At 38.9% G+C, this 21949-nt stretch overlaps 2 protein-coding genes across 2 annotated transcripts in view; both read left to right on the forward strand.

Moving 5' to 3' along the window:
* Positions 1–21949, forward strand: part of COL6A6 (collagen type VI alpha 6 chain) — a 62194-nt gene that overhangs the window by 18600 nt on the left and 21645 nt on the right. Inside the window, exons 3-15 of the mRNA XM_086615163.1 lie at positions 7110–7459; positions 10096–10174; positions 10685–10830; positions 10922–11014; positions 12337–12390; positions 13470–13541; positions 14000–14026; positions 16514–16558; positions 16789–16842; positions 17085–17147; positions 18175–18240; positions 19366–19419; positions 20369–20404. Coding sequence (XP_086471289.1) covers positions 7110–7459; positions 10096–10174; positions 10685–10830; positions 10922–11014; positions 12337–12390; positions 13470–13541; positions 14000–14026; positions 16514–16558; positions 16789–16842; positions 17085–17147; positions 18175–18240; positions 19366–19419; positions 20369–20404 — 1139 coding nt within the window. The remainder of the gene's footprint in view (positions 1–7109; positions 7460–10095; positions 10175–10684; positions 10831–10921; positions 11015–12336; positions 12391–13469; positions 13542–13999; positions 14027–16513; positions 16559–16788; positions 16843–17084; positions 17148–18174; positions 18241–19365; positions 19420–20368; positions 20405–21949) is intronic.
* Positions 139–3600, forward strand: LOC147528453 (collagen alpha-4(VI) chain-like). The gene is given in 5 exon segments (XM_086614814.1): positions 139–145; positions 226–380; positions 382–811; positions 2644–2892; positions 3503–3600. Coding segments are annotated over 5 exon segments (939 nt in total).

The following is a 21949-nucleotide window of genomic DNA, read 5'->3' on the forward strand; positions in this document are numbered from 1 at the left end:
ACATATTTAAGCTAGGATAGGGGTAGATAGCAAAGTAGATAGCAAAAATAAGTGCAACAGCCGGGGAGGGAAGGTGAGGGGAGAAAGAGGAAGAAACAAACATGCAACACAGTTGCAATTCACTTCGTGAATGATAAAATGCACAGTCAGTTCTTCCTTGCTCGTGAACAAAGCTGGAAAAGAAGCTATAGTAATTCATTGTTTTATGTGATCTCCCTTGGGCAGCCTGCAGAAAAGCCACGTTGGCAGGTGTTGTTTTTTTTAGTAGATATTCAACAAGTATTGGCCAGGAAAACTTCCAGAAGGTGAAGAACTTCGTCTCTACCTCAGTTTTAAGTCTTTATGTTGGTCTCGATGCCAGCTGAGTTGGGCTGGCACAAATACAGTGATGAGACTTACCAAGAATTCTTCCTGAATAAGTATTTGAAAAGTGATGTTTTGGAGCAGATTGAGAATTTGCCATATAGGAGTGGAGAAGCTTACACAGGGAAAGCTCTGGATTTTGTCAACACAGAGTATTTCACTGAACCTGCTGGTAGCAAAGCTAAGGGCTATGTCCTGCAGGTAGCCATGCTAATCACTGGTGGAGAATCAAGTGATGAAGTTGAATTGCCTGCCAGGAAACTGAGGAACAGAGGCATCTCCCGGTATGTCGTTGGAACTGTTGTCCAGAATACAAATGAGCTTCAGCAACTAGCCAGCAAACCTTTTGGTAAATATCTGTATAGCGCTGGTAATTTTGATGACCTTCCAGATTTTTCCGTAAGACTTTGGGGAAACTTTTGTTTTGCAAGTGAAAGTGAGATAAAAGGTATGAATTTGTCCTTAGACTTGTGCCATTTCAGTTGTTCATACTGTGTAATTGTGAAAATAAAGTGTAGAAAAGTAATGCTCGTTTTGATGTTGTTTGTATCAATGTTACTGTCATGTAATGTGATTGAAAACAATAGGGCTAATTTTGAGTTAGGCTGCAGTTCAGGATGACATTCCTGTTCTTTTTAACACGTCTCAGTGTCTGTGTTGAAGTCAATGAAGTTTAATTGTTAAAATAAGAGGGTAAGATTATGCTCAGTGCTCTCTGAAGCTGAGACTTAATGTATTGCAAAGAAAATCAGGGTCAGATTAACAGAGTCTATGAAGTACATTCAGTTTCATCTCGTTCGGGCTGGTGGAGCCTTTTTTAGAAAATGTTTTGATGTCGTTGAAGAGTTGGAACAGAGAATTATTTCTCGACTAAGCTATACTTTTGATAACTCTGAAATCCTCCAAAAACCTAGTGCAGAAATTGAATGTTCTAGGAGTGACAAAAATGAAGGGAAGTCCTATTTTCTCTTTCCATACATTTGCCAAACAGTGAAATTCAGAAAATGTATTTTCCCTCTTTCTTTAAGGACCATTATTGCTGAAGTGAAAGAGAAGAAATTTGTGTTTAAAACAATAATAAATGTTTAAAATGTAAAGTAGTTAGAATTTAAAAATTAATTCCTTTTTTTCCCTGATTTTGCAGAGGTCAGTGTGGATTCCTCCACTAGTTTTTGTCAATGAAGAGAAAAGGTTAGGGGTTAGAGCCTATGCTGATAGTTAGGAACTTGGCTTTAATCCCCTTCTCCATCATAAACTGTTACACCAAAGGATGCATTTAGGTCCAGTTTCATTTGTCTTGCAACTGATATGCCCTCCAGATACGCATATCACTTTTCACTGACTGTAAGTGAAGTTATAATCTATATGTTCATGTGCTGGTGCCTCCTCTGATATTCAGAGGAACTGTTTGCTTTGGAGCAACTCCTCATGAGGTTTTCATGAAGGTCAGTGTATTCTGAAGTGCTCAAATGGATCTAGTTCTCAGACGCAACCTATATTTCAGTAGTGATGTAGAAGACCTTGGTTAATGAAGTATCAGAGGAACGGAATAATGTTAAAAGAAGAGCTAACTGTCCCAGGTAAAACTAGGAAATAAAGTATGCAGTCTCACTCCCACAGTCATAATGAGAAGATTCAGTGGAAGGAAGATGAAACTTTTATCTACAAAAGTACTATCAGATGTAGAGTTTCTCAAGACGTTTTCCTTAGGACTTTTTTTTGCAGAGTCTGTTTCACTAGAATTCTTTGTTTATGTTTAATTTGTCAAAATGTAGAATTACAGCAATTATATAGCGTGTTAAATGGTATGCTGTAGACATAAAACTTCAGTCTAAAAATTGTGGAAATCAATGAAGAGGTGGTAATTTTTGTTTATCTTGCATTCAAAGCCAGGTCTGGGTATAGGTTGACAGTATTCCTTTTGACAGCACATCCATCACTTTTTTCCCCTCTCTGTGCAGCATTTGCGAAACAATATGCTGATGTTATTTTCTTTGACTCCACTGAGAACATGAACCTTTCAACCTTTGGGAAAGTAAAACATTTCATCTCCCAGATAGTCAGACAGCCTAACAACTATAGGATTGGCCTAGTCCAATTTAGTGGCATAGGGCAGGTGGAGTTTTAACTGAACACACAAGAAAATGAAGAAAAGATGCTTGACCACATTCAGCACAGCATTGCGTTTTTGCAGGAAAACTTTTTCATGGATAGTGCTGGAAGCTGGCTCAGTGAAGGCACTCCACAGGTTGTAGTGGTCATCAAACCCTCTGGATCCAGAGACAGTATCATGGAGGCAGCCTGGATGTTACAAGGGGTATCATGGAGGCAGCCTGGATGTTACAAGGGATGAGGGTGAAAGTGATGCTGGATACTTTAATGAGGCAGAAGAAAAGGTGAGAGCCACCTCTAGCATGACTTCCCAGAGTTATGAAGGAGAGAGCATCGACCTTCTCCAGCAAAACATTGTCAGTGATATGGAAGCCTCACTTCAGAAGCTTTATGATCTTGACCCAAGTGTGCCAGCAGGTACGATGTATCACCAAAGCAAAAGCAGCAGCCTGAGTAGCTTCTAACTCACTGCTAATCCAAAGCAACTTCTCAGGTCACTGTGAGGTAAGAACAGAGTGCAAATGGCTGACACTTGCCTGTGCAGAGTTTGTTGTAATTACCTGTATTAACCAAGAGGAGCAGGGCAGTGATCTAGAGGGGTTGGCTGCAGTAGAATTGCCTGTTCTGACACAAAAAAACTTGCTTGAATTTTGTAGAAAATGGCCATAGGAGAGTTTGTATTTAACCACAGAATAGCTTCCCTAATATCCTGGAGTGTCCTGATTAGCAGTCACTCTGCTGGAGAGCGAGAAAAGCATTCATCTAGCAGACTTGCCTGTAGTGTGAGCAAGGAGCCAGCTGAGGTATGATGTTTATTTCAGGGATTTCTTTTACTGCAGAAATCAATATATAAATCTTTGCTCTTCGGCACTGATAGGGATTTAGATTTCATGTTTTGTTGTTGCACCATCTTGCTTATTACCTTGAGATGATCCTTTTTGTATCAACCTATTCTGATTATCCAACCAATTATCCCATGGTGTGATCTACGTTAATCTTATCTTCCTTATGTTTAATTTGCTTTTAGCGTGTTCCAGTGCAACTGTTGCAGATATTGTGTTTGACTTTGATTCCAAGCTCTGTCTTGTTATGACTCTGCCAGCTGGTCTTTTAGATGATATGTAAACATCTGCGATTTCTTCAAGTTAATAGTGGAAAAAGATGCATTTTATGTATACACGGAAGGTCTCTGGGTCGAAGTAGGATAGATGATAGGTTGGCCTTGCATAGCCTTGCAGTGAACAGCTTCTGTGACTAAAGATTTACACGCTGCAGAGAAAAAGGAAAAGATTGAACACTGTCAAGGTTATGTTCCTTACAGAACAGTCCTTCCTACAGAAGAAACAGAAGGTGGTACCTCTTGCTACATCATCTTGGTGGCAACAGTAGCTTGGATGCCGTACAGTCTGAGAGGCTCCCAACCCCAAAGAACCTAAAGGTTCAGTATTGCCTTAGATTAACGTAGCAACTTCTATCATGTCGGATGCTAGTTTTGTATCTGAGTTTATTCCGACTTCGTGCCGTGGTATCAGTCACCTTGTCATGTGGGAATACTGAAGCAGAAAACATACACAATTGCTCTTTAAAATTACACCTTTATGCCAGTTATGTAGTACGATAATACTGTAGATGTGTTTGTTAAGTTGCAAAAAAAAAAATAGTAGTGAATGGCAAATCGAAAAGCTCTTCCTCCACTGAAGGTGAGGGGGACCTACTCTGTGTAGGTGGATGGCATTGATTTGGAATAGCAAGAAGAGACGGTGCTGGAGCAATTCTCTCTGTGCCTGTCCTTACAGGGACTGTGACTGTCCTTTAAAGCTCCTTGTTGTGTTCCTTTTGTTTTCACCATATAAATGATGTTTTACATGTGCTGGATACATGCTCCTTGTTCTCTTTGTTATGCCATAAAACTGATCCTACCCACTTCTCCAGGTTTCATTGCCGTAGTGGCCAGAGACTTAGTGTGGTAAAGGAATACTGGGATGACCACGCTGCTTGTCTAAGGCTTTTTGTAGCAACAACTGAACTGTTGCTCACCAGCCTAGGCTGCGGCTCCAAGGATGTTGTTGCATATTCTGCAGCCAGGAGGAAACGGCCCGCCTTTTGTAGGCAGGGCCTAAACCTTGATTAGATAATTACAAGCCAGCTGGGTGATAGACATACTGAACAAATGGATAACTTTGCCTCTCCTGCACCCTGGGCTTGTGAGATCTTAAACACAGTGAAACTGACTGGTGTTTGCTGGGGTGTTAGGGGCCAAGATGAAGAGCTGAGCCTTCTCTTCTACAGCCAGAAGCTACTCTCTGCATGAATTATATCCGCTCAGGTGGTTTTCAGAGAGGAGGACAGCTGGGCCTGTTTCAGTATAAGCTCTACACCCCCATCCTCTCTTTTTCCCATCAAGAGCTGAGCAAACCTCCAACTGAAAGGGCATCTCCTGGCTCCTGAAAGCAGAGGGAGGGCTGCTGCGGAAGTGGAGTGCACTGCGATGGAACAGCTGATGCAGTAGCACCTCCTGGTGTTTTATGGCCAGAGAACAGGGAGATTTAATGGGAGATACAGCAGTAAACTTTTAATATGTATACAAGCACATTTGTTGAGAGAGAGAAGTTAAGGAAAGCATATTGGCTTTCATCTCACAGATGCATGTATTTATTGTTAAGCTCTGCATAAATTTGTCTCATAAGACAGAGATCAACTTCCTGTGAAGCCTATTTTATCTTGGCCTGTCATCTGTTCTCCTATATTCGATGACCTTCTTTCCTGTAATAGATCATCTAATTCCCCTTCTCCAGTCATCTTCTCTATAAACTGCCAGATTTTTCAAATTCGAAAAACTACATTCAAGGTATGGAAAGTCAATAGGGGAGAAAGATGCCTTTGTAGCCATAAGACGGGGCAGTTTAACAATGTAGATCTGTGTGGGAGAACAGGGATTAGAAAAAGAGGTTAGCTACATGGAGATGTTTACTCCTGCAAATAGAGATGATCAACGGAGTATAGAGTACCTAGCAGAAGCTGGTTTACACATTCTCCTGCACAACACAGTAACACAAAAATGAAATTACTTCTGTTTTGGTGTTATTACTGGCACACTGGGGAGTTGGCAGGGAATGTTTTAAGAGATAGGCAGCGTGGATGACCAATTGTCAGGGCTAAACCGCTGAGTCCATGGCTGCCCTTCGCACTCCCTCCAAATTATGTGGTTAAAAAGACCCAGATCTCAGACAAATCTCATTGTGAAAACATACAGTGTGTGTGCTGGACATGAACACATACTGGAAGAAACATCCAATAAATTTCATTTATATTCATGGAAGTATTTAATGAGAAACATTTCTCACAATTAGAAAAATTCTGTTTCCTGAACTGCTCATGACCTTTGCATCACAGTTGTTCTGTGAATCTTGAAATCACATGTGCTGTGTCACAGCCTGGCTAAGGGGCATGACTGAGGGGTGTGTGTAGACATACGTGTATATAGATATATTTAACTTTTAATTTTTCTTATAGACTAAACAGAAAAGCTGTATTGATTCCTTATGCTGCTGTGAGGCCTGAATGTTGGATTTTTTAGCCATAAAAGCACATTCAATGTGACCTTTTGCACTTAGATTTTCATGGTGCTTACCAGCAAATCATTCACTCTAGGGGGCAGTTTGTACCACAGGTGAAAATACTGAAACCTAACGATGGCCACTCCAAGGGGAAATTATTTCTGGATTTATTTGATTAGAGCTGAACACATTAATCTTTTTCATGAGTGAGGGAAAACCCAGAAAACTGTAATGAAGCTTATATGGAATAATGGTCCATAGGAATTAGCCCAGACTAGCAAATATGGAAAACAACCTTGTGTTTGCTAAGTGTTTCAGAGTCAATGGGTGAGGGAGGAACAAAATTAGGGAGAGTGATATTTTGCAGATAAAATTGCTTGCTTCTGACATCCTTGCAGAGGTACAATAATGGATGATAACGCATCTAGGGGCACAGAATAAAATTCAGCATGACACATGAAGAATCAAGGTATGAAAGAAATAAGCCGAGTGGTTTAGCTGCTTGGTGAGGGTCAGATGAGTGGGGAGGGGGAAGGAATTAACCAGATAGCAGTATTTGCTGTTATTTTTGGGAGGTATGCAAGCAATTCCATAGCTGAGGTCGCCCTCACCTTACAGCAGCTGTTAATCACAGTGGATGTATGACATTGCATGTCAGCAATGCTGCCTGTTTCTCTCATGTTTGTTTCTTTGGACTATTTTTCCACATAGGTATGTATCATCTGGTCTTCTGATAAAGCACAGTCAGCCATGAAGCTTCCCATTGTAATTGGAATATGTGTTGCACATTGGCAGTTAGTAGCAAATCTTACGGAAACATTTGCAAGGTTAGGCCCTTTGGGGACATGTGACAGCTGGAGAACAGTGACCGCTAACATAGACCTTAGTATCTGCAAGTTCACATAGCCCCACTGAAACAGGTGATATTTTATATTCACGGAAAACCTGCCTCGCTGATTCTGACTTCTAGTTTTAAATCTACCGTATTGAATTTTGTTCTACCCCCATGATTCTGACAAAAGACAAGATCATGAATAATGTATGTTTATAGTTTCCTGCTGCTTCTTCTTTTTCCAGATTGTGACATAGATCTTTCTATAGCAATTGATATTTCAAGGCACGTGCGGCCAGCATCCACAGTGCTTCTGAAACAGAAATTGCAAGCATTCCTCCCCAAGCTTTTACTCCAGATGAAATCGCTTCCAAATACCAGCTGTAACGCTAGCTCTCCAGTCAACATTAGATTCAAGTTCCAAGTATTGGCACAGACTAAACAATTCATCTTTGACTCTGATTTTGAAGACTATAATGAAGAGATCATCCAGAATTTCTTAGACGCACAAACCACTGTGGACACCTACCTGGATGCAGACTTCTTACAGGCAATTGAGGAGAAGTTCTTCAGTGTGACCTCTGCTAAAGTGAAGGTAATTTAATGATGTAAGCATATGTGTTGGAAAAATAATGCAGTTTTATGTTTACAGATTGATGCTGAGTGCTCCAGAGAGACAAAAAGGTAGTTTAGGAATTGGTGAATTCAATAAACAGAATCACAGAATTTTTGAGGAACCTCTGAAAGTCATTTTGTCCAACCCTCCTGCTCAAGCAGGGTCAACTAGAGCAGGCTGCCCAGGAGCATGTCCAGATGGCTTTTGAGTATCTCTGTAAGAATGGAGTTTCCATGATGATCAGGAAAATCTGCATAGGCACTGCAGTTAATTCATCCATCTTAAAGTGAGGTGAAGGGAGAAGCTTAAGGCTTGATCTAATCTCTTCCAAAGTGAATGGGAAATCTTTCCACTTAGGTCAAAGAAAGTTAGATCTCATTGAAGTGTTTCAGGGTCGTTGCACTGAAGGTTTATTTTTAATAAAGCACTGACTCAGTAAAACACTGAGCATGTCCTGTAGCAGCTGTTTGAGTATTATCACTTACTAAGGTTTCCATGCAGGAAGACCTTCCTACTGAGGAAGGACAGGTTAGCCCTTGCAAAACGCATAAGGGGTTTCCTCCATGAACCTTACTTTGATTTTTATAAGATGTTAATTTTAATCTGATGTGGAGTGAGAAAGCTGTATTGTTATGAATTCCCCTGCTTTCAGTTGCAAGTTGGCATTCTGTTTTTTTTACAGCATTTGCATAGGTATGGCTTACCAATTTAGGTTTTAATTTTGTATATATTTAATACTATTTTTTTCCCCAAAGAATTTTTAAAACATCATATTATTCTGAACGGGGAGCATGACCACATAGGATTTTGCTTCTTTTGGGCCTCAGTAGAGAGAACTTGTGTGACATACAAGTTAAAGCAGTGCTTTTGTCTCCTAATTGCCAATTCTGTTAGATCCCTGTTGAAGATTAGAGTTAAGCAAGGCTTCTTTCTGCTTATGCGTTATTACTAGAAATAAATATCCTGCGTATCTCAGCACTTTACCAGGGGTTTAATATTCCTTTCTGATACTGTTTATGTGCAGATTGAAAGTACAAGACTTTAGAATGCATGTGAAATCACAATCTAATCTCCCCAGGACCCTGAGCAATAACATGGTTGTTCTATAAAGATTATTAGTTACAAACCTCATCAGGGATAGCGATTCTCTGTTGTTTGCATTTCTTCTTTTCTTTATTATTTGTTTGTGTTTCAGTGAAAGAGTGAGACCTAATTCCAGCGTTTTTGACAAAGCAAGACTCAGATGTGTTCCAACAAGAGCTTTATATGAATGAAAGCTTTGAAAACATATATAAGGCCCATGCTAATAACTTACATTTCCCGCTGTCTCCTTGTTTTTAAAATGAAGATTGCCAAAAAAACCCACAAAAAACATCAAGCCCAGGCCTACAATGTTGTTTCTAACAGTCTGTGATCTGGATTACCCCATCCATGGTCCTGCTCTCCACTGTATCACACTCTGCTTGAGCAAATGTAGAATTAGTACCAGTGCCTCCATAGTAGATGTTTGGGAACTTTCTGCCACCAAAACCAGTTGACTCTGTCCACTCTTAAATTCTAGTCTGCTTGCTGCTTCAGCACAGAAGTAGAATGTTTCATGTGGCAGTCACTTCACTTACCTTTGTCACTTGTGGAAAAATTCACCTTAACAGAAGTAATTCTCTAGAGTTTGCATTGGTTGGAGCTGTGCATTGTATAGGAAATGTAAAATAAGGAGGATGGGATGGAAGGAGCCCTAGCTGTGCTTGTCCATTTGTTGGTCAGAGAGTTTGAGGGCTTTATTATTGTCATTATTGTTGGGGACAGGAGACAGTTTACCTATACAGCCTCTTTCTGGGAAACCTAATTGCTGGATGAGTGGGGCCTGAGAAGACTTCTGCTGGTTTGGAGGGGGAAGGTGAGGAGAGAAAAGGGAAGAGACTGGTCTCTTGGAGGAAAACTGTAAGAAGTTGTGCTTTCCTCAGCCCTGAAAGAGGTTTAACTATAACTCTTTGGCCTGAGAAGGTGGGAATGTAGCCAATACAAAGGCTTAGGATTAACGTCCTTATTTGAGCTAAGCCTTATGTCTTAACCAGGGAAATACGGCAGAGAGTGGAGCCGGGTGGTGCGCACTGCCTATGTGGAAAGGGCAAGGGGGCATAAGCATCTGTGGGGGGAGGTTTGGACCCAGGGAGGATGCACTTCCTTGTGTGACTCAGATGACGGCCAACTGGAGCTGCTTTGCAGAAAGGGAAAATTTTGTTTGCTCAAAGTTCTTCATACTCACGTATAGGAGAACTCTTCTGACATCAGAGAAAGCTCTTCAGTGGATGAGTCACAGCAGAATCAGCCTTCCACCTAGCATATGGAGACGGTGACAGATATAATTAACAGCAATGCTATGAACTGGTCAGCGAGACAAATCCCTCAAATAAGAGTTCTGTCAGTGAAGGGAGGCTTTTTTATTTCATTCTCCTTGCTCCTCAGCACTTTTCCCAGCACACATTTCAGATCTACCACAGTGTAGTGCAGTTTGACCATCTCATAGCCAGTTTTCAATGCAAACTGTAATTTTTACAGTGGCTCAACTTTTAGTCTCTTCTCAATTAACTTGACATTACTCCCTTTCCTGACAGGTGCTGTTAGTATTTTCAGATGGGCTGGATGATTCACTGGAAGATCTCAGAAAAGCAGCTGACTCCCTTCACTTTAAAGGTATTACAGTACTGCATTGATGCTTCAGCCTCCTACTACCAGTACCCAATGCATTGCTTCCCTGCTGCAACTTTTCCACATAACATTACCTCTCCACGCTCATATGGCATTCCTCAGGAGTCACTGGGAGAGTGTTTGCTTCTCCATGTGAACCAGTACACGCGATGCTATCTTCTGGAGTCCAGCTCCACCAGCTGTGACAGCCCCTGTCACTGATGAGTGCAGCACCAGAGGTTAGACCCAACTCTGACTTCTGCAGGAGAAAACAGTTTTACACTTCTGTTTGGGCACTGAGTAGCAGTCCAGTCTGACAACTGGGGAGAGAAGTTGATTAGAAAATTGCTGGTTTGAATTTTTCTCTTGTACAGTGTTCTTGATAGCTTGATTTCTTTTAACATACTGTGTTGAAACCATAAAACTAAGAGTCTTTTAGAGAACTGCTGTTATTCACAGTGATATTGTTGGTTAAATAATACAGTTCACTAATTTAAGTCTCTGCTTATATTGAAGGTCTTGATGCACTTCTATTAGTTGGCCTGGATAATACACAGAACTTGACTGAACTTCGGGAAATAGAGTTTGGCAGAGGGTTTGGATACAACGAACCTCTGAGTGTTGGGTTTGCAGACATTGCAAACATCTTGCAGAGAAACTTTGTAAGTCCTTCTATGATATCAACAAAAGGGGGAAAAATCAGTCTTTATTTTATTATTAATATACATAAGCAAAACATTTCTTGTTTTTCAGGATACTGTTGCAGAAAGGAAATGCTGTAAAGTTGTTTGTAAATGCCTTGGAGAAAATGGTGATCGCGGTGGCCAGGGAAGTCCTGGAAGGAAGGTAAGAGTGCTGAGATTTTTTAAAAAGTTTTCATTTTTTGTGGTATTTTAGAGCATGTATTCATGCATGTGCCCATGACCTTTGCTGTTAGGACAGATGAAGGAGAAACATGAAATGTTTCTTTGACGCATGTTCCTATTACGAAAGTGGTTTTGTAATGAAGATTGTTCATGTATATAAAAATCATTAAGCACTCTCCTTTACCAATTCAGCAGAAAATGCAGAGGGATTGAAGACTTAAGTCTGATTAACCAAGAGGCTTATTAGCTCTTGTGAAAGAGAAACTTCAAGCTGACAAGCTGAAAGTACAAAATAATCCTTCTTCACTAGGTGTGAGCCTTGTCCTTTTGTGCCTCCAGTTATTCCAAATATCCTCTTCTGTGTTTCTTCGATCCAATACAGTACTAATTTACATTATTTTCTTTAAGATTTTATATTGTCTGTTTTAAGCCTTTTGAGTATTACAAATATCATCACTTCTACAGCATGCTAGTAGACTTCATTATTAAAGTTTTTATTACGTCTTCTCCATTTGACTACTATTCATTCCCTTATTTCTACTTATTCCATTTATATTTATTCATAAACTAATTTACTGATTTCTTCCATTACTCTTGTTGATTTTCTTACACCTTTCTGGTTTATTAAAATGTCTAGATTAATGTGCTTAGACAAAGCAGTGTTCAGAATGTAGACACAGCTGTTTTGCAGACAGACATGATGCCTGGGTTGTACAGTCTACAATTGCGAAAACATGTTTTTGCAGCACAAGTCCACGTTTCATTTTTGTTCATTTCCATTCCTAAAAATTCTCTTTGTTCTAGTTTCTCTCTGTTCAAGTTTTTGCCCTGAGGGTATGAGATTTGCATCACTTCAAATACAAAGTTGAAATATTCCTAAAAGTCTTTGTAAGGTATTGCAATATCTTTGTCCTAACAGGTTTTTGACTCCTTATATTTTTCATTTCATCTCAGAATTAGCTGTGTAATGCTTCCTTTTCCAAATCATTAAGGCAGAGATTTAATTTGACCAAATGTCTCAGTGAGCTTGGTTAACCCATCAGGCAGTTTCTTGAAATAACATTATGAAATTTTGTATTAAACATTTTTGGTTTGTTTTTTTTTTTCACAGCCATGTCAAGTATGTAGGACTGCACAGAGTGTCTATGTAAATGTAGTTGATAGAGCCTGCCCTCCTCAGCATTAACCAGATCTAATTTTCAGGAAATGTTTTCTATCTCCATATGCAGAGTAATCTGATAGAAATGAACCCAGTGTGCTTGGAGAACAGTGTTACTTATCTCTTAAGTTCCTGTTTTTCAGGGAAGCACGGGTTACAGAGGATCTCCTGGCCATCCTGGTGAAGAAGGTGGGATTGTAAGTAAACATTCTTTTTAGTAAAATACTTCCTGCTAAGATGATGTTGGTTGGTGCCTGAACCTGTCTTGACTTACTCATTCACTCAGTGCTCATCAGTGTTAACCTCAAATGTGTTTAAGCAACGTGTATCTCAAGGCAAATATATGGACTTGACTCTCTGTGCTTCCACACCTCACCATAGTGAAATATAACTTCTAATGCAGAAACAGAATCTATTAAAAAGAATGTGGCATATTTGTGGCTAACTCATATATTCATTTTTTGTGACAGACTATACCAGATTCTGTGCTGATAGTTCTTACAGAAAAAGCCATCCCTTCCCTTCTTAGCATGAGTGAATATCTTCTGACTGGATAACAAAGCTAAATTTCGGAATGTGTTTTGGTGATTTCCAAATCCTTTGTGGTGTGTTCTTCCTGACATGAACTTGAACATAATATGCATAAACCAAAGCACAACTCACTAGGATTCCTCTTTTGCTGTCTAGAAACGAACAAACAAAAATCTCACAAAGAATAAACATAATTTGCTTAGCACCATAAGCACAGAACTAGGTTTACAACACTGCACCCATGACATGAATATTACTCCTAATTACAGATGTTTACTGTGTGTTCTCGTTTTGTTTGTCATTGTTTACCTGTTTAGACAGCAATTTTAAGGGAATCTGCTGGGAGATGCTATTCTCTTTTCAATTTTTTTAAGATTTTCAATTTTTTTAAGAGCTTCTGTCCTAACAAACCTGGAATAGAAGTCTTCAGAGACCAGTGACTAGAGGAAAGGCATTCAATATTCAGTTAAAAAACAGCTCACCAAAAGGCCCACCTCCAAGTACAGACATTTCAGTCAGAGATTGATAGTGCAGTCTAAAACATGGCATAATAGTGAGAGCAGAGAACAAGGGTGCAGCTCAAACCAGTAATTGACTTATGGCAAGTATGAAATTTTCCAGGTGACTTCCATTTGTGTCCTTAGTGCAGTGAATGGTGTAAGATTAAAGCAAGACCGAATTGTGATGATTTGAGCAGTAACCATCATTGCATGGATGAATTAGAACATTCTCTTTTGTTTCATAGGGGGAGAGAGGCCCAGCTGGTTTCAATGGGACTCAAGGAGACAGGGGATGTCCAGGTGCCAGAGGCCATAAGGCAAGTATGTCACTTTGGAGTGTTTCCTAATTCTGTTTCCCACAAAACTGATTTCTGTACTGAGGAGAAATTCCCATACTGTCGTCTTGAAGCGTGGATGGACAGTAAGACCCAGCTGTAAGAATAGCAGGCAATTCTTGCTGTCTCCTTTTGAGGGGTACCTTGTGTAACCGAAGCATGGTCAAATGGCTGAAGAGTTTGCTGACTTTTCCACCAACTCCTCCAGACTGGCCCTAGGTAAAAGTATAAAGCTTTACAGAGTAGGAATGAAAATGAAGGTGATGCTATCTTCCCACAGGAAAGAAGTCAATCTCGTATGTGGCAGTAGGGGGTTTTACAGTAGGGACTACGAATACTGAGCCCGACATGCCTCTCTGCAGCAAGCTATTGTGCCCTGCTTCTCAAGCTTAATGAAAATACTTTCATCAAATTTCATCTATGTTTATTTTCAATTCCAGGGGGCCAGAGGCTATAGAGGAACTCAGGTATGTGTTTTCATGTGTGAGAACAGTGTTCTGCTTCCTTTCCAGTTTGTGTTACCTTGTAAGATGAAAATATCAACAAGGAAGGAAAACAGTGTAAAAACTTCGTAGTGTTTAATGTACTTTTACTATGGTTGTATAAGAATAGATTTAAGTTGAAGCTGTTAGGTATCACATTGTTAAAAATCAGCAGTCTTACTGGTATTATATTTTTAGCATAGTTGCAGTCATAGTTGTTTTGGCCTAATTGTCAGGAAAGGAATTTGTTTACTGGCTATTTAAAAAATCTGTCAAGGTGGTAATTCTGGTGAGCTGAATCTCATATTCTAATTGTTAAGGAAGCAGAGCAGAAAGGAGGAAAAAAGATTGATACTAATGTTTCTTTTGTATTTGGACAGCATTTTAACTGAATCATTATTGACACTTTTTCAATATCCAGACTTCTCTTGAGCTGTTTTTGTCATCCGTTGATCTTGCAAGTCTGCTCATTTAACCTTTCAAACATACCTGTTCATCAAAAAGGTGTCACCAATTCATTAATAAAATGTGAAGCCTGGAAGACAATCTATAATGGCAATATTAGTTTTCAGGCTAGAGCAGTTAAAATGGAATTCAAATTGTATTGAGTACTTTGATACAAAACCACTCCTAGAAAAGATTTAGCAGTCTCAAAGACTCAGAAGATTCTTCCTTCCAAACCTGAGCAGCTGTACATATGAGAAAATTTGGAGAGTGTTTCTGATACCTCAGCTCTATTTAAAGTACTGCTCTCTACTGGCTTTTTTAATCCTCCTATGTGTTTTTCTTCCCTTTTCTATTTTTTACTCTATTCCCTGAAGTAACTTGTCCTCCTTTAAATATCTGAAACATCTGATAATAGAAGAGTGACAGTACTTGCTGACGATTTTGATTTATCCAAGTTGAATTATACAGTAGGACTCATCTGGAGCACAAACCCTACTGAAAGCCAATGAATATGTGAATGTCCTCGTTACGTTGTGTCATTATATCTAGTAATTTTATTTTAACTAAAAATACGAAGCTTTCAGCGCATAAAAAATGCAACTCAATACTGCTAATTTAGTAAGGTTGAGGCAGTTTCTTGAAGTCTGCAAGGCATTTTAGTACAGCTGTTTGAAGAAAAAAAGACAATACTGAATATTTAATACTATGAAGTTTGGCTAGAGTGTTCTGAGATGGGGAAGAATTAATACTATTAAGACTTGAATAAAAGTCATGATTGCTTACTTGGTGCTCAAAACTTGTCTGGAATACTTAGTCAAGAAATTCTTGTGACATATTAATCTTATAAAAATGTACAGCCAGCTATTTTTTTCTTATAGTACATACAAAACTGTTATAAATGAATGAAGATTTTCCTCAGGAACTTTAACTAGGTGGTTTTGCAAAGTCAATTAAGCATCAAAACCTAGAAAGCAGTCGTATCTGTAGTCTCTATCAGAGTGAGACTCCTGTTGTTTTAACTAACACTTATAACATGCTCTTGTGCAGCTTTCAGTGATTCGTTGAATATCCTTTCAGCTTTCATGGTAGTGGTCTCTGCTAATTTTATTTCTGACTACAAATGAAAACATTACAGTTAATTACTTCGTTTTTATCCCGGTAAAGAAGAATGGAAGAAGCACTTCAAAATATCCTTTAAAAATTGAGTGTGTTGTTTGGCCAGATGTGAAATACTGTGGAGCACTCATAAGTGAAATAAGAATCTGACAATTATAACGCTATTCAGAGGGCTCACTCTTCACCTGAACAATGAGTTAACATTGCAGACTCCCTAAGGTTGGGACGGGTGTTTTGTGAGAAAATGACTTCCATAAATGGTTGCAATATGGTGATTCGTTTTTGCAGATAGAGAAGTGCGTGTTTGAATGGGAATGTGACTGCTGTTTATGGAGCAAGCATCACCTTCCTGGAATAGTAGTGAATTTCTTTATCAAGTCCTAAAGCCTAAAATCAGTCTTCTGTAATCACTTTTGTCATGGTTATTCTTTCTAGCTTTTCAATACACTGTTCACGGTACAAAAATATTTAAAAAAAAAAAGGCAAGCACAATACAAATAGATATAATAGTTGACACTAGAACGACAAGATTATCAACATGTTAGATCAGACATTAGTAGCTATATTTTGGAATATGTCTAGATTTTGAAAGTGCTGCAGTTGGGAAAAAGATTTGAAAACTGAAAACTAACAGATGGAAAAGAAGAATTTAAATCCTGGTGAAGATCTATAGTTTTAATAACCATTGTTCTTATTAGGTATTCTTAACTATGAATTGCTTTAAAAGTTACTAATTCATTTAAAACCAAGAATAATTCCTGTTTAAAATTTTTATTCTTAATTATTCTTGCTAGCCATTGAAAACCACTGTTCTTATTCAAATTTCCAGAAGTAGGGTGAATACTTCTTCCCTTGCTCAGAGAGGCAAGTGGACTGATGCTAATAGGGGTTTTTTGCTTACTGCTACAGGGTGAATATGGTGAAAGTGGACTTGATGGCACTGATGGAGAGCAGGTAATCATTGCTTTAAATGTGCAGTGCAATTAAAGATACCTACCTCAGGGTTCAAAAGCACAGATTTTTGTGCCTTTGAGCTTTAAACCTGAACAGAAATTTTGTTATTTAGTGTTTATGGTTGCATATCTGATTGAAGTTGGATTCTACCAGACAAAACTTGGGAACCGCATTCATCAAGAAGAACAACCATTAATTTTTTCTTCTTTCTTCTCGCTCTGTGAGCATAGGGAGAACATGGATTTCCTGGACCTTCTGGAGAAAAAGGCAGCATGGGAAAGCGGGTGAGAGATCCTTTAGAGTAATGTTTAGATTTTATGGAAACATCTTTCCAAGATGTAATGCTATCTGTAAATGCCTGTTGGTTTTCATAGCTGCCTGTTCTCTCATATGATGTGGCTCCTGCTGTAAATCAGTGTGGCTCCATTGACTTAAACAGATCTGTGTTCTCTTATCTGGCCTTCCTCTGCCACGAATACTATTTCTACCTTTACCTGAATTGCTTGTGCTCTTTCTATGAATTTAGGGCAGAAAAGGCCCCAGAGGAGAACCAGGTGAACGAGGAGAATCTGGTCTAAGAGGAGATCATGTAAGTGTATTCCTTCATTTTTGTTAGGTTGCACTGACTTGTGCCTGGATTTTGTGATGGAGCTGTCTGAAATATGATTTGAAGAGTTTTTCACAAATCCTAGATGGTGCAGTGTTCTGCAGGAAGTATGGCATATTCCAGGAGTCCTGAACTCTTTAGATGCAGATGGACTGATAGGTTTTGATATGTTGCTTGGAACCAAATGGTTAAGCCTCAAGTGTCCTTCTTGCTCCTTGCATTTTTGTTTTATTTCTTTTTTTTTGTTTTTACCATGAGCAACATAACTCCTTTTGGAGCTACTTAGTTCTCCCTGGTGGTTCCCACCCTAAAGAGGAATTTCTGGATCACTTGAAAACCCTGTGCACTGACTCTTAATTAGCAATTTATAATGATGCAAAGGCAAGTTACTTCTTCATGCTGACTTTTTTTTTTCCTTGTATGCTCCAGAGCCCTGTGTAAATTCAGTCCCTGAGGACTAAAATCTCAGTGGAGACACTACACTACTTCTATCACAGCTTTAAGTCTTGTCACATGTATTTCAAAAACCGTTGTTCCAAACAGTCAAATACAGTGTTGACTCCTGTCTTCTAAATGCTTATAAAAAAAACCCCAAACAAACAAAAACAAACCACCAAAAAACAAAACAGGTGTCATGGTAACTTGCCTCTTTGAAAGATTAGGATTTCACCTGTGTCTAGCATTAAGTGGCTAAATGGAACTCTCTTCTAATCTAAACCCATCTGAAACTCAGTAACTAGTTATGATCTTAATTTACTGTATCCAAAGAACAGCTTCACATTTTCAGGGTTTAATTTTTTGCTTTTCATCTTTTTGCAAAAGAAACTTGTGGACTTTGCAGAACTTCCTACATAGTGTTCTTAAGCCTCTTCATTTAAAATAGCCTTTGTATTTCTTGTTGGCTGCAAGGACAAATCTCGTTAATCCTATTTTCATATCCTGCCTCTGTAATCATAGTAATAAAGGTGTGGTCACTGAAAATGCTGAGCTTTCTGCTTAACTTTTACAGGGAGATCCTGGAACTAGCAATAATGTTCCTGGTCCTAAGGGTGAAAAGGGAAAGCTAGCACGGCAGGTAAGAAAGTAGTTCGATATTACAGAGAGAGAATTTGCGTAATTGCTAAGTTCTATTGGCTGTCCAGTGACTAAGCATCTCTCTTATTTTGTATTTTGCCTTTAGTGTATGTCTGCAACACAGGAAGCTTTGAGAAGTGCTTGATATTGTAAAAAAGAAAAAAAATAGTTAAGGTTAACAAAGACTATGGAAATATTCTTATAATATAGAGCTAAGGGCACATATGGATTTAGTATAAATATATTATTCTACCACATATTTACGTCACCAACCTGAGAGGCATCCAGTAGTGGGTTGTAAGGATACTGTTAAAAACCATGCTGGGAGAAATGCATTGGATATCAACAGGCTGTACTCGTTTTACTGTAGAAATGCTATTTCCTCAGGGTGGTGGATAAACTCAGTTTTGACCTGTACCTAGAATATAAGAGCTGGGATATGTGCTTATATAGTGATGTCTCAATTTTTAAGAGGTGTTTGAGCAGTACCTCAAGAAAAGAAACACAACAGAAAAGCACAGCCTATTTTACTGTTACACTTTGTTTGGGAAGAATAAGCAAGGATGATAAGTAGTTGGACAGTAGTATATGAATGATGGTGGACAAAAGCTTAAGAGGATGAGAACTGGCAACCTGTGAGAAAAATCCACTATTTTAGATGTTTGGTTTCTGTCTGAACAAGTAGGGTTGTGTGCACATGTTCAGGCACGTGTGTGTGCATATGTCTATGTAAGTGTGCTGAAAGCAGTAGAAAAACTGTGAGGGTCACTCTGGAGGAGAACTGTGTTTTGATGACTTTTTGGAAACAAACCTCATCAAACTTTCTCATCTTAAGAAGCCTAACCAAAAGGCTGAAGTCAACAAAAATGATTTCACAAAAGCCTTGACCAAGTATCAGCTGTTAGTAACTGATGGCTTGGAAATCCAAAGCGAGCATAATCTTTCTGGTTTATAATTTTTGATTGTAAATCATCTGCAGAAAACAAGAATCTGCATTTAGCATGATACAACTGATTGCAATGAAATGACTTATGAGAAGAAACAAGAAGGAACGTATAAAGAAGAATGTGTAAGTACAAGAAAAGAAAAAGTATTTAAAGAACTTATTCATTACTTTGTTTTTCAGGGAGACCCAGGACCACATGGACTCCAAGGAGAGCAGGGTGATGCTGGCCCTGATGTAAGGATAGTAATCAGTACAGGGTGGAAGTAACTGATGCAAAATACAATAGGGTTCCCATTGAGAAAACCAATTTTTCTCTTCTTCCATTTATCCCACACTTGAAACTCCTGCAATGAGAGGGAACAAAAATCTTCTAAAATTTTCATAGTGGAACATATTTGGCTTCAAATTTAGTAGCTTATGTGTACTGCAATATGTTCTGGTTTGTTTTTTTAAATCAGGAATTTACTGTCCCATTAATTCATGTGAAGTCACAAGCCTTAAACTCAGTACAACCTTTTCTATGAGCCTTAATTGCTTTATAATTTCACCCTAGATAAATCTATCCCTTCTTCCTTCCTGTGACTGCAAGTTCCATATGTCTGTTCGAGCTTATATATAAATTCACTGTCAGCTGAACTGCTCTTTTTAATCCACTGGAGACTGGAATTTGTGAAGGTACCTCTTCTAGTCTGTCAGAACGTCTGGAATGATGATCACTTCTCAGTCAGGCTGCAGAAACATCTTAAAGGCCTCAAGCTGTGAGGTTTAACAGTAACATTCACTAGTGCTGCTGAGCAGTGTGCAGCGGGAAGTGGTGCAGACCTCTTAGCTCAGAGAGAACAGGGCTCTTGTTCTCTTTATTTTAGCCAAGGGGCAGCTGACTGGGAAGATGTTTTCCAGAATTTTGTTGAGATGCCTTCCCTTGGTACTCACTAAGGGTCTAAAGCCTTTAAAGCCTTTATTTTATTTTTTATTTTTATTCGATAAGGATTACTTGTGTAAAAATTTCTGTCCCAAATCCACCCTTTTCTCATTCTTACCTTAAACCTTTCTTTGGAAATAATGTCTGCGTTCTATAAGCTGTATTTGATTTGATTGTATGTACAGTGTATTTTATTATAAGCTGTTCTTTTACATATTGCTCAGTGTTCTGGATGTAATTTCTCATGCTGCTCCTTCCTAGGGTGCAACAGGTCGAAGAGGCCCTCCAGGCACAAAGGTGAGTGGCTGACACTGCTGCTGCCTGTCTATATGCAGCTACATGTCCAGCCTCAGCCTTTGCTCCTCTTAAAGGAGAAATTTCAGTGTGTCCCAAGATACAAATGTTTAGCAACCAAAAGTCTATTTCAAACCAAGGCAGCCTTTGGATCTCAGGTGGATGTACCAGAGGCCCTCCTGACTTGAAGGATTTAGAATTAGAAAGGAGCTTTCGATGAAATAAAAGGACAGTTACTTTTATTATTAAGGCAAATGTGGGAAGGTAAATAGAGAAGAAAGTCGCTAAAGATGATGGGAATGAGTAGTCAGGCTGCATTCCTGCAGCATAAGGCCAAAAGTCTGACAGTTTTTTCCTCCTTTGCTGCATGCACACAGATACATATATGATGTGCATATGCAGCAGAGACGAAATTAAGGCAAGTTCTAAATGATGCTTTACTAAAACGTAAACATAAAAATGTTAACTGCAGCTCTAAAAATTGACTCTAAACATATAAAAGGATCAAGATTTTGAAAACAATTTAATTTCCCAAGTAAATATCTAAAAGAACATGGTGTAGTTTAAATGCTGGTATAGGATGTAAGGAATAGGTCAGCCCGAGTGCATGCTGACTGATCATTCCAGACAGATCCTCTGGTGGAAAATTTTCTCATGTCATTGTTAGATGGTAGCCCTGGTTTTCCTAGACCTATACCCCCTGGAGCCACAATGAAAGGAAACTTTCCTGAGATGTAAATGGTAAAGACATCACTGCCATTCTCTTAAATTAAGTTTTAGATAATGTTCTTGGAAAAGAAAGCTTGTTTGTCCCAGAGTACAAATTAAAAAATACAATTATCAAAGCAAATCTAAAAGCAACTATATTCAAGAGTAGATAAGTGCAAGTAAAAGTTGAATTCTAGGAACATGAGAAGACTAAGTTTTTGTTGTGTTTTTTAATTTTTTTTTCCTTTTTTTTTTTTTTTAATAGGACAGGGTAGAGAAACATTTTGCTTAGTTCATCACCCTGGCGGGAGTCTATAAGAACACCTGAAACCATAACTCCCATACATCATCTTGCAAGATATATCCCTTATCTCTATTCTGTTGCTTGCTTTCTCAAGTATAGGTTACGTGATCAGTCGAGAAAACACATTGCTCTAGCATGAGTAGGTCACATTTGACCCAATCTCTCTGCAGAGTTGCTAACATAGATAAGAAAGATGGAATATGCCTTGGTATAGCATTTCCCATTTGTCTTAGTTCATGTAAACTCAGGGAAACATCACAATTTAGTGTATGACACTGTCAGTACCTGCAGGATGGAATATGTCTTGAAGTACTGCCCTGTGTTGGAGTCTGGGGAATGGGCAGAGTTGTAGTTTCTGAATAAATGTGCAAACCAGCATTTTGAGTAGAGTTTTTTCTATGCAACTCTTCACTCAGAAGCATGGTCAAGGCAAAATTCAGACCAGCTTTACCTCATCTCTTCTTTCCAAGTCATACTCCTGCAATTCCAGTGCAGTCCTAGTATCAGAGGAGACAGGTGAAGTGCATGCGGTCTTT

Source organism: Tauraco erythrolophus, chromosome 7, assembly GCF_009769465.1.
Source record: "Tauraco erythrolophus isolate bTauEry1 chromosome 7, bTauEry1.pri, whole genome shotgun sequence".
Classification (NCBI taxonomy): domain Eukaryota; kingdom Metazoa; phylum Chordata; class Aves; order Musophagiformes; family Musophagidae; genus Tauraco; species Tauraco erythrolophus.